General features: G+C 42.1%; 1 protein-coding gene across 2 annotated transcripts in view; it reads left to right on the forward strand.

Moving 5' to 3' along the window:
• TBC1D9B (TBC1 domain family member 9B) overlaps positions 1–11,293 on the forward strand; it is a 43,067-nt gene extending 31,774 nt beyond the window's left edge. The window contains exons 18-22 of one of the 2 annotated variants that reach the window (XM_031953820.1): positions 4,417–4,488; positions 4,925–4,975; positions 6,604–6,657; positions 6,979–7,085; positions 9,133–11,293. In XM_031953820.1, the coding sequence (XP_031809680.1) occupies positions 4,417–4,488; positions 4,925–4,975; positions 6,604–6,657; positions 6,979–7,085; positions 9,133–9,831 (983 nt within the window). In that variant the 3' untranslated portion in view covers positions 9,832–11,293. The remainder of the gene's footprint in view (positions 1–4,416; positions 4,489–4,924; positions 4,976–6,603; positions 6,658–6,978; positions 7,086–9,132) is intronic. The other variant, XM_031953821.1, reaches the window with a different exon arrangement.
• The last annotated feature ends 2,077 nt before the right edge of the window (positions 11,294–13,370 follow it).

Raw genomic sequence — 13,370 nt, forward strand, 5'->3', positions numbered from 1 at the left:
GAAGTCAGAAGATGAATGAGACAAACTCCCAGAGGAGAAAAGAGAATATGAGATCAGAGACACAAATAAGTAAAGGGCTTCCCTCTTAAGGAGAAAAGCTACTGCTTTGTGGCTTTGGAATCAGAACAGGGGAACAGAGTGGGGGATTATGTAGAATTGACTGGGCAGAAGCCTATGACAATGCCTCCCAGCAGAAGACAGGTGAGAAAAAGAACAGTGTTTTGTAAACCTTAAAATTCTTTATAGATTATGCATGTATTGGGGTACTAGAGTAGTGGCAGTGATTGTCATTACACACACTCTACAAAAGTATGTCAGCCGAGACTCCATCAACAAGGTCATATAATTTAATGTGATTGATCTCTGGTCATAGGCATATATAGTATTTCTATTTCTGAAGATGAGGCAGAATACAGCTTGTGCCTATCTGGGAGATATTGTACTTATAGCATTAATCAAGGTAAAAATTTGGACAATTATCCTCTAAGTCGGGTACTGATAAAATAACTCCCATTTTCCCAACATAAATTTATACAGCAATTCCCCCATAATCATCCCATAAAACAGGAATACAAGAATTATCATTCCCATTTTACAGCTGAAAAAACAGGCAGAAAAAGTTGTGATATTCCCAGGATCACAGTAAATATCAGAGCCAGGACTTTTTAAACCAATGTTTCCTGAGTATACATCTCTTGCTCTTTCTGTTGCATCAAATTGCCATTCAAGCATTAGTAAGAAATCTTCCTAGAGTCTTTTTTAGTTTCAAATGATTGCTTATAGATATAGGTTGTATGAGTCAGTTCCCTGAAATGTAATAGTTCTTTTATAATAAGACAAGTAAGAGAACTTGCTCAGTTATTGTCGAAAGTTGTATTTCTGGTATTCTTCTTGCAAAAGCTGCCATGTGGATGATAATGTATCCATTTCTGCCTTTATTATATCTAAAATTGAATCTAAGGGATCCAGATTTCTTTTTTAAAGGATTTTAATTATGTATAGGCATCTAGATTAGACACATATATTAGCTATGTGATCCACTCATGAAGCCTTAGATTTTTCATCTGTACAATGGGCCCAATAGCATCTACTTCATAGAATTGTTAAGATTCAGTGAGATCATATAAGTAAAGTGTTTTGTAAACTTTGAAACACTGTGACTGTTAGTGATTATTATAATAGCTTTAACCAGTTTCCATTTTTGGTATCCAAATGGATACCATACATATGGTATCCATAGTCTTCTGCTTTTCTGCCAGTCCACTCAGAATCAAGAAACAGTGTGGCAGTTTCTCTGTTTTCCAAAGCAGAGGATAACCAAGGCTATGTTTGTCCTATCTGCAATATGTTATGCAGGGATCCTCAAACTTTTTAAATAGAGGGCCAGTTCACTGTCCCTCAGACTGTTGGAGGGCCGGATTATAGTAAAAACAAAAACTTTTGTTTTGTGGACCTTTAAATAAAGAAACTTCATAGCCCTGGGTGAGGGGGATAAATGTCCTCGGCTGCCGCATCTGGCCCGCGGGCTATAGTTTGAAGACCCCTGTTATAGGGTATAGTTAGAATAAAAGCTGTCCCAAAAGGCTCTAAAATTCAACTCAACAAATATTCATTATGCACCTAGTATGTATGAGGTACTAGGAACTATTCAAGATAAAGAAAGACATGGTCCCGGCCCCCAATGGAGAGATGTTCATTCCATGTTTAAGCTCCTTATCCCTGTAGTTTCACCATTCCATTTGGATGTGGGATCAGACTGATGAAGGTGAAAATAAGTTCTAGAAGGGAATTGATGGCTTCAATGAAGAGGGATAATCAAGAAAGAAATGATTGCTCCATAGCACAGTCAATAACACTGGCACCCATTGGCTAAAATTGTGGGTGAGATTCTCCTAAATTTAGACCTTGAACGTTGCTGTCTAACATATGGTTATGATAATAAATCCCTTTGATCTTGACTTTTCCCTTTTGATTCATGTAGTTAACCCTGGAAAGTTAGTCCCTAGGAACCAGTGTACCTGATCCACAGGCCTTCTTAAAGAAGTCATGATAGAATCATTGTGATTGTCAAGGTCTAGCTGGTGACTGCTTAGAGGATGAACAGCTAGGTGATAGTGGGCTAGAGCAGCAGCCCTGAAGTCAGGAAGACCTGCCTCAGGCATCCACTGGCTGTGTGCCATTGGCCAAGTCACTTAACCCTGTCTGCTTCAGTTTGCTCATCTGTAAAATGAGAAAACCCCAAATGGGGTCACAAAGAGTCAGAAATGACCACAGAGAGAATAAGATGCTCAGCAACTGTCTACTGTGACACAGTTAAGCCACAATGACCATCTCAGGAAGCAGGGAGGAGTGGGCAGCTAAGTGGTGCAATGGATAGAGCACCAGCCCTGAAGTTAGAAGGTCCTGAGTTCAAATCTGGCCTCAGATACTTAACACTTTCTAACTGTGTGACCCTGGGCAAGTCACAACCCCAGTTGCTTCAGCAACAGAAAAAAAAAATAGGGAGGAGTAAGATTTTATGTGGATCACATGTCTTTCTCAGTTGGAGACAGAGGACAAAGTGGCCAGCTGTGAAAAACAATCTGGGGTAAATTCTTCGATTGTCTTAGCTAGCAGAGACCCTAAAAGTCATGACCCTCTATCATACAGAGGAAAAAGCAGAAGGGGATCACTTAGCAGGTCAGGGGGAGGGCCCAGCTCAAACCCAGAGAGAGGACTGAAACACTAACTTGTTCCTCAGTGAAGTTTAAAATTGGATCATTAGCTCTGAAACTATTCATTATCCCATTGGACTGGGGAATGGTTGCCTCCTTTTTCCTCCCCTATGAGCAAGTGGTTTTTAGTTTCACTGTTTCCTTAAGTCTAATCCCTGTTTCTATCCCTCCTTTCCCTCAGCTTCTTAGTGTTCTTGATTGGTTTATTATTTATCTACACCTGTTTTAGTGCCTTCCTGGTTAAAAAAAAAATGCTCTCTACTAATGCTGAGCACCTGCTCTTCTTCATTGTATGGTCTAAAGGAGTTGCCAGACTAAAGCACTTTTAAAAATGTTTATGATAAACAATGTCAGCCAACAAAACCACAGGTCAAATTAATATACAATACAAAAGGAGGGATCTTAAGCCAGACCCAAAAGGATTCACCAAGAAAATGCTTTTGTTCTTTCTCATCCCTGTCTACTTTTGGCCCTCTTTTCCTTCCTACTTCCAGCAAGGCACTTTTAAAAAACCACAGCCATGGGCCTAGAAATCAAGGGAAAACTTTCAACTTTATTATATTCAGCTAAATTCTCTTAAAAAAAAATACAATAACAATGATGGAACCCACACATTAAAATATATGGGCATATGTTCTGTGTACATGTGTGCCTTGCATAGTGCCTTTAGAGTCAGAGTGCTTCACATTGTCTGCTTTAGCTATCACTGTCCTCATTTGACAGATGAATAAGTGGCCTGGGAGACAAGGGCTATCACTTCCCACTCGCCAACCTCACTGCCTCTGGTAAAAGATGGGAGTGGGGGCAGTGACCATGGTCACTGCAGAGTTCTAGTCACGTTGAGCAGTGTGAGAAGGAAGGCTGAGGGTAATGGAGCAAAGGGAGGAAAGTGCACCTGCTGCTCTTCCTTCCATCCACCTTAGTCTTCTACTAAAGGTAATTTGCTCAGGAATGGATGAGCCTAGAATTTTATGTCCTCAAAGCCAACTTTTGGTGCATATAATGATAAAGTCCATTCTGAAGGACAGGCTTCACCTCTTTGCTTTTTTCTATCCTACCATATTCCAGAATAGGAGATTTGCGCTGGCTAAACAGCACTGAAATTAGAGAAGATAAATCTGTTTGCTTTGGGAACTCATTGTTTATGGCTTCCCTCCTCAGGACTAACAAGCATCAGAGCAGCCAGTAGTAAAAGAATTTCTGGAAGAGGTGGAAATGTGAGCCATGATTAGTACTCCAGGATTCACCTGAGGAGGAGGCTTGAGAAGCAGTTGGCCATGGGCTCACCCTGGTTCTCCTCTCCAATCGGAGAGGGTGCCCAAGGGCGAGAGGCTGTAGGTAGGCAGAGCTTGACACAAAGGCTGAGGACACGGGGAGGGATGAGGCTCACAGTGTGTCAGGGTGCTGGGAACAGGCACGGTGAGGATGTTATCCCAGGACATTTGTGGAGAAAAGCGGGGTCTTGGTTCTTCTGAGATATCACATGTCTAGTGACAGCGGCCTTCTCCTCTTGAGGAAGGAGCTCAGCTTTCCCTCTTCTCCTAAGCTGCTGGAAGAGCTTGTGGGCCTGCCAAGAGGTGTTTTGTCAGCTCAGGTTCACAGCTGATGGTGTTGGAAATGACCAGGGTCACTTTGGGAACAGGAGTTCTAAGACGGCTGCATCATTCTTCCTCACCCCTTTTGTCTTGCTCTTTTTGCCCAGCCCTGAGCACGGAGGAAGCAGAATCAGCTCTGGAGGCAGCGCAGTACTTCCCAGAAGACCTCTCTGCAGAAGGTAAGGGAAGCAGAAAAGGGCTGACCCCGGCGGCCTTAGCTGGGCCCTGAGTGGCGTGAGATTTTTCAGGGTTGCCCTCCTCAGTAATTAAGGGCCTTTTGCCCCTCAGAAAGTGGCAAGACTCCCCATAAGTTATCAGAGCCTAGCACGGCTGCTAACTGCACTGCCCACTTTCTGGGAGTTAGCAATGTCCTTGTAAAAGCCAGAGTTTCCCCACCAGGAGGAGCTGCTTGCCAGTACACGAGCCCACATGTTGTGGAGCTCCAGAAAGATGTTCTTGAGGCAAACCTGCCTTTCCTGCTTCTGCAGTTTGCATAAGAAGCTCATTGGCATTTCTGTTCCTGTTTTCTTAACTTCGGATTCTTCAGTGTCTCTGTGTATTCCCTGAATTTTTCTTCTTCCTTTTATCCCCTCTCTTCCCTCCGGGATGCTTCAGTATCTCCTTTTGTCTCAGACCTGGATCTCTTCCTGCACTGTGAGACTCCAGGTCAGTCCCAAGCAGTATGCTGCCTTCTTGTACTAAGAATGAAAATCCCTAAAGAAATATTATCTTTGTCAGTCTTTTCTGTAGATTCATCATTTCAGAGTTTGTCATGGCACATCTATCTAGGATGTAATGTTCTTGGTGCTTGAGCCTTTCTGATGCATGGTGAGAGAGGGGATGTGGCCTAGTGAGATGAAGCAGGATTCAAAAGTGAAGCACTATAAACTCTAATATCCACTTTATTGTTAAAGGCAAGAAAAAGTAACCTTTAGCACCCTAGTTCTCCCATCTGCACAGTGGACAAAATGATGTTGTCGTGTAGGGAAATGGGGTGGAATAATTGGAAATGGTAAAACACTCCTTACTTAAATGTAATTCAGCAAGCATTTGTGGACATCTACTATTTTCTGCTGTGATAGATGTTAAGAATACTTAATGTTATTTATGGCAAGCAGCAGCCACACATATTTTCTGGTAAAGTTACAAGACAACTTGCATGACATTGGGACACACCTGATTTGAATTATTTGCTTAAATGTAAATATTGAGTTTGAAAGATTCCAAGTATATCAAATTAGACAAACTAGAGCAATCTTTTTATATCATATTCAACTAGTAGAGGGAGAAGAGAAGCATGCTCACTTGCTCTCTCTTCCTATACCACCATTTCAGCCAAGTCAAAAGAAGTAGCTAGCTGTAGGATATTTGTTTGGCCTGCATTTACCCAGTTTAATACCAATTCTCAGAGATAGTTTGTGTGTGCTAGTTGTAATATGCTTCTAGTACAGACTCAGGAAAACAAATTGCCTTAAAAACCTCAAATTTAAATACCAGATGTGTTCTAGATCATAGAATAAAAGAGGTTGAAGCTGGAAGGAACCTAAGAGATCATCTTGTCCACCCTTATATTTTATAAAGAAGTTAAATGACTTAGTAATGGTCAAATACTCAGTAAATGGCAGAGCTAAGATGGATGCCCAGGTGCTTGGACTGGAAGTATTCTTACTATAGTGTCAGCCAGTCAACAAGCCTTTATTATCATACTGCTTAATCAGTCAAGATATTAATACAGGTTAAATTGCAGGTGAAATTCCCTTGAGTTTCAGCTCTCCCAACGGAGCACTGATTTTCATAGGGAGTCCATTTACCCCTGAGACTATGTCATCTCATGGCCCCTTTGGTCCTTTATATATGAAAAGCAATTATAGCATGATTTTCATTCTTATGAGGATCACAATAACATTTTTCTTTTGTTTCACCTTTTGCAGAAGTAATGTTTTCCCTGAGCTTATGGGAGTTCTTTCTAAGGTGGAGCATAGGAACAAAAGAGGAAAGAAGATGGAAAAGAGAGCTAGGGGTACAGCAGAAATTACAAAGTGGTAGCAGGGGGTAAAAGGGAGGGAAGAGAGAGGGAAGCTATAATATGATGCGGTTGGGAGATAGTTGCTATGGGGAAAGAGAGAAAAAAATGGGGTCCAGTTATGCAATTAAAATACTGAACTAGGCTTTAAAACAATTTTCTAAAATAAGTTTTTCTGAAAATAAAATTTCCTAAAATAAATTTCAAAATTTTCATTTGTATCTTATGACAAATATATTCTGTGGTTTTTTTTCTCTTTCTGGTTGCTTAGAAGCAGCATCTCCTGAAGAAGGAAATAAAAATGGAGACTTCAAAGATAAAAAAGGTAATATGCTACTGCACATTATCAGATAGGACCTATTAATACTAATGTGATATATGCATTTCACATCCACACCCACACCCCTTTCCTATATCCTATTGTCTTCCTAGCGATGATAATGAAAAAAAGACACAATGAAAAGACATGTGGAAAGTACTATCGACTTTTTGAATCCTGACATGTAGCCCTCTCTGTTAAATGGATCTTACTTGGCATTAGCAACTTTAGTCCTTGATCATTTTTAGATTTCCTTAAGTTCATTAAGGAAGTAAGTTCTGCATCCTATAGAACCTCTGACTTTTCTGTTTTTTCCTTTCTTTGCAGAAGATAAGGGGGCGAGCTCCCCAGACTACAGATACTACCTTCAAATGTGGGCCAATGAGAAAGAGTCCAAGAAAGAAACTATTAAGGATCTTCCCAAAATGAGCCAGGTAGGAAAGTCAGAGAGAAAGTAGAAGATACAGAGTATGCAGTTAAGTGCTTTTTATTTAAGAATGAGGACAGTTGTCTCTTATGGGAGGTCTGAGATTCCCATGGGCTCAGTTTCTTGCTTGGTGAAATAAGGGATTTGAACTAGATAGCCTGATTAGACTAAATAGCCTCATCTAACCCTAGCATTCTATGGTAAAAAGCCTCTGAAGTTCTGGGAAAAATGACAAATGAGATTAAAAGTCCTAGCATTCAGTAACTCACCATACCCAGATCTATGTGTTTTTCCTCCCATACTGATTCCAGGCTGAGGTCTTCTCCCTTCCCTGCCACTAGATAAATGTTCCAGACACAATTCTGGCCTTATATGTCATATTCTTTTCTAATGCTAATTACGCCAGGTATACTTTTCACTTACCCCTTAGGAATACATTTGTTATGGCATAGTTTTAAATGTAGAACACTCAGATACAATAACCTGTGTGCCCACTCTTCTCCTTCCTCCCCTTCCTAACCCCCTCATCCCCACCTCTGGGCCCAGAACAACATTTTACTGTGTTTGCTAAGAGGGTACCTCTTGGGACAGCAAAAGGCAAGCTGTCCCTTTCTTCTGTTTGCAGCTTTTAGGGCTCTTCTAGTGCCAATTAAATAATGGTTGTGGTTGCCTGGGGTCTTCCCAAGGGGGTTATTGCATTCCTATGACTTTATCATGATACTTACACCCTGGTATGGATTACTCTTGGCTTGAAAGTATTGGAAACAGAAGGAATGAAAGTGAAAGGTTTCTCCCAGGGCATGGGAATGTTTCTTTTTGTTCCCTTGCCTTTTAAGACCCTCCTAAGGTGCTATTCTACCTCCGTGCCAGCCTAGCCATTACAAGATGGTTTGTCTTGGCATAATACCAGGCTAGACAGCTTGAAATGCCTACCAGGAGGGCATCATTTTCACCCTCCTGGCCCAGACCAACAAGAATCACATGCTTCCTAATGTGGACTCATTATGAATCTTAATGCTCAGATCAATCCTGAGACACAAAAACAGCCAAAAATTAGACCTCCTCACTTAGAAAGGTTTTAAGGTTTCCTTCTTAAGTAACAGAGCTCCAGAATCTGAAATCCCAGTATTCCTATGATCTGCTAATGATACCACAGCAGGCGTCTCTTTCTCCTAACCTCACTGATGGCTCTGCTGAGCTCCAGGAGTGAGTGACATTGGCAGCCAGGACCAACAATGTGGCTGCTTTGGTGCCTGCTTTGATAGACAGGGCACACACACTTTGGTTCCATATTTTTAAATAGCAATATTCTTTTTTAATGTTTGTTTGATGCCTTTTAATTCTTAGATAATTGTCACTTTTCAGGGACTTCATATTCCCCAGTCCCCTAACCCCCATCATGGATAATTCCCCCTTTTGGTCTCCCATGTAACAAAGAAGTAGAGAAAAATAAGTTAACACTTTGACCACATCTGACAGTGACACTGAGCCTCATTCCACACCTGCAATGTACCTGTATCTCTAATGAAAGGCTTCATCATCCTTATCGGTACTCTGAAGTCAAAATTGGACATGGCATTGATCAGAGTTCTGCATTATTTAATTATGTTTATATTATCGTGGTCATCCTCTAATTAAGAATAGCATTTTCCACAGAGAACTAGTATAGCATAAAAAACAGAAAGCTGGCTTCAGAAGCAGGAAGTCGCAGGTACTTGTAACTGAGCAATTCACTTATCCTCTCAACAGTCCCAGAAAAATCTCTTGAGGTCATAATTTGCAAAGCAGATGATAATCTGCATTGGTATAAGGAATTTACTCACTGGGTATTCCCTATACCAATTAAATAACAGGTCCAGTTCCCCAAAAATGTATTGTTACCCAAACTCAACCTTTACTGTCCCTTGTCCTTACTTACCTTAGTAAAGCTCTGTAATTCCAACAATGTCTTACTCCTTTTTAATGCTTTAAGGTTTACCAGAGTGATAGCATTAAGCTGGCTGCTATTTCATTCTCTAACCCGTGTTTCTTCTTTTATCTTTTCCACATAAAAGGAGCAATTTATTGAATTGTGCAAGACGCTTTATAATATGTTCAGCGAGGACCCAGTAGAACAGGAGCTGTATCATGCCATCGCCACTGTGGCCAGCCTCCTTCTCCGCATTGGAGAGGTTGGCAAGAAATTCTCTGGCCGGCCCCACAAAAAACCAGAGGGTAACTCAGCCGCCAGCAACGACCAGGACTTGACAAGTGAGGAAGAGTCTCTCCCTTCAGAACACAAGCAGAGCTCAGCTGGTGAGCAACATTCCCCTGTGGACCCTGAACATAGAGCTGGGGGAGACATGCACTCTGGAAAGACGCTGCGGGAGAACCAGATTGTAAGTGAGGAAGGGCGAGGAGAAGGGCAGGGATCTCCCTCACAGCTGCTGTCAGATGACGAAACCAAAGACGACATGTCTATGTCTTCCTACTCCATGGTGAGCACCAGCTCCCTGCAGTGTGAGGACATTGCCGATGACACAGTGCTGGTGGGCTGTGAAGCAGGCAGTCCTGCCTCCAGGTATGGCAGCACCATTGATACTGATTGGTCCATATCCTTCGAGCAGATCTTGGCTTCCATATTGACAGAGACTGCACTGGTGAACTTCTTTGAGAAAAAGGTGGATATTGGCCTGAAGATCAAGGATCAGAAGAAGATGGAAAGGCAGTTCAGTTCATCCAGTGACTATGAACTCTCCTCCATTTCAGGGTGACTCTCATGTAAATGAAGAGTAAAGTGTTAGAAGGTAAATGAGTGAGAATTGGACCACTGTGGCACAAGATGGGAGAATTTTTTTTTTATTTTAACAAACAAGCCCAGAATTCTCCATAGCATCAGTGACAAGCATAATTGAAGGGAGAGCCTTTCCCAGGTGACTAAGGAATATAGACACCTTGCTTCTCTAGCCAAAATTCTTTGAGACACAGAGGGGCAAAACTGCTGTAATCTTATTGCTATCAGAAACTCCTGGTGCCCACGGCTCTGAGAACCACACAGTAAATTATGCATGTCTGCCTCTGCTTGTATAGTTTTCAGGAGTTATTATTAAAGCAGTGTTTGGGGCACAGCTGCCCTCTCTGTATCCTGCCTTCTCAGGCTCCTAGGTGACTGCGCAGAGGAGGCAGCCTCGCAGGAAACTGTCCCCTCCCTTGGCTGCCCGCCTCTAAACCTGTAAATGCCAGAGGGCCTGCTCTCTGAGGACAGACTCCCAGGACCACCGCTGTAACGCAGCAAGCCTGCTCTAGTTCGCTTGTCCCTGTGCTGCAGGTTCCTGGTTTCAGTGACCCACAGGCACAGCTCTGGCTGTGCTGTCACTTGGCCTTTTGCCAGGAGATAGGTTTTGGGTTTAACCCTTCATATGTGAGTCAGGTGCTAAAATTGTCCATCCCTTCAGGGGGCTCTGTAGGGAGGGCAGAGTTCACCAGGGTGAAGCCTGGAAGGATTTCTTAGAGCAGGCCTCCAACCTGGGGGAATAGGCAGTCATAATTACTGTTACTTTCACTATTATCCTTTTCATTTCTTTTACTATTAACATTTAAAAGAGCACCAGATATTCTTGGCATATCTTATTTTAGTCATTTAAGTTTGCTTCAAAGTGAATCACTGTTCAGTGCCTACCTTATAATATGCCCTGAAAGGAGAGTGCTCTTCCTCCCAGTATGTGATACAGAAGCCCAGAGCCAGTAGGCTTCAGCAGCTTCCAGAGCAATGTCCAAAAAGGTGGCTTCTCAGAGGCTGCTGGGAGCAAAGCGCACTGCAAAAGGAGCCTCTGCCCTGTCAGCCCCTCTTGGGGAGTGGAAAGTTCTGCAGGTACCTGGCATGGGCTCAAGAGGAGGAGCTTACACAGGCTTCTCCTAAGCCCTTCAGGCTAAGACTTAGGTCTGCCTTACCTAGAAGAAAGGGACAGACCTTCCACAAAGCCAGGCATGGAGAGAGAGGAAAGAGTCTGTGCTCTGGTTTAACCCCAGTACAAAAGGTACCCATGGAAGGAAGTTTTAAAAGGCAGGAAAAAAGTTTTCAGCGTAGGGCCTTCTGCAGCCTTTTACCTGAGAGGGATGCCACATCCTTAGCTTCTTACTTCTGCCTCCTCAGCTGTGGCTAGAAACCCTCCTGCTTTTTACTAAATGTTGTAACTTATTGTAATTGATTTTAAAATAAAAATACTCTACATGATCTTACTTTCTCCAGCCTGATCTGTCATGTTATTAGTGAAAGAAGCAAAAACAGCAGATTGGAGCTGCATAAATCTGGAAACCTGTCTCCAAATAATCCTTCCTTCTTCAGGTCCCAATCTTGGGTCCTGTTTTCTGCTTCCTGCTTCCTCTTCTCCATCCCACATCCTCTGTCCACATCATTCTTCATCACCTTCATCCCCCTCATGCCCTAGCATCCTCTTTTTCTGTCTGTCCATAAGGGCCCAGTCTTTTCCCTTGTTCAAACAGACAAGAGCTTTTACATGAAGTCTGGATCTGTGTCACCTCCAGGGACCAGCAGCTTGGCTGCCATAAATTGGAGCCTCCTTCCCTGAGTCCTCTCCTAGTTGGACAGAAGCCTTCTGCAATCAGCTGAGAGAGTCCCAACTACAAGACAGCATTAGCAACACCCCAACTGTGTAATCAAAACCGAGAGGCCAGTGGGGCCACAAAGTCTTACCTCCCAATGTCTATCTCCATGATTCAAAGCTTTCAGTATCTGATCAAAAACTGCTCTCTTGTCATCTCTCCCTTCTCATTCCTCCATATCCAGAGCAGCCTTGCATGTTACCATTTCCTTCTGCCCTCTCTTTCCCTGGGCCTTCTGGAACCCCTGCTCTCCTCTTGAAGGAACTTTCCATTCAAGACCTCTTCTTCTCACTTTTTGGTGGGGAAAGAAATGTGGCTCTCTACAGAAGACATCAACGGTTAATAATTAATCAGCGATTTCCATTTCCACCCATCACATAGAACTAAGAAAAGTCTATTTTTCAGCACCTTGGTCCAAAGTACAATCCTCCATCACCACTTAGCACTCTCTGTCTTTGTGATTATTTTCTTTCATCATTATCCTATCCAGATCATTGTCTCTATATTCTACCAATCTTTGAGTCTCTTCCTCCCTCAGTGAGGATAGTTCCTGATTCACAGTTTTTTTAACTACTTCAACCACTGTCTTTAGAGTTGGTGATTCATGTTGGCAAACACTGAAAACACTGGCCCCTCAGCTCATCCCACAACCTCCATCTCTGCACTCAGCTACCTTAGACTTCACTACCCACCAAGACTGTTCCACCTTCAAGATTCTGAGCTCTAAAATGCCCTTTTCTAAAAGGCTCTAACAAGCCTTAAGATGGGAAACTGTCCTTATACCTCTTCCACTGCCTCATTCATCCTAGGCCTACTCTTATAGGGAGGAAGGATGCAAGATAAAAAGAAACTTTTTATTCTTATTTCCAGGTCCAAATTCTTTCACTCCTTCCAAACCCTCACTTACTCATTGAGAAGTGGAGATGATTTTTCATCTTTAGTCCTTTGGAGTTGTTATGGATCACTGTATCAGAGAGGCTGAGCCTTTCACCATTGCTTAGTGTTACTGTATTTCTGTTATTTTATACAGTGATCCTGACTCCATTTTACATAAGGCTTCCTAGGTTTTTCTGAAATCATCCTGCTTGTCATTTCTTTTAACAGTGGTGTTCCATCATAATCATATACTTTTTGAGCAATTCCCAACTGATGGCCATTCCCTCAATTTCCAGTTCTTTGCCATCACACACACACACACACACACACACAAAAAAAAAAAAAAAGCTGTTATAATTTTGTACGTGTCCTTTTCCTTTTTATTTCTTTAATTTTAATATTTAAAAATTATTTTCCTTTTTATGCATTTAGAAACATTATTTTAAGAGTTCATAAGCTTCACCAGATTGGACACCTGAAGTCCACCACACACATACACACTCAGAATTTTTTCTGTGTTCAGTCCCTATTAGTGAATTCATACTTTCCCATGGTTCACCTCCCAACAAACTGATTCCCATATCTGTATGTTCATCCTTAATCGCTCTTCTGAAAACTAGCCCTGCAATTCCATCTATATTTGTACCTTATGTCATACTGACATTTTGTCCCAAATTCACCGTCTTTTCCAAAAAAAGCTACCCTCTCCAACTATTTCTATTATGGAACTGCCATCTTCCCAGCTCCCATTCATCCAGATCCAAAACTATTCCCAGATTCAAGGTACTATGAATCCACACTCTAAACTATAGCT

The sequence above is a fragment of the Sarcophilus harrisii genome, chromosome 2 (genome assembly GCF_902635505.1).
Source record: "Sarcophilus harrisii chromosome 2, mSarHar1.11, whole genome shotgun sequence".
Lineage (NCBI taxonomy): Eukaryota > Metazoa > Chordata > Mammalia > Dasyuromorphia > Dasyuridae > Sarcophilus > Sarcophilus harrisii.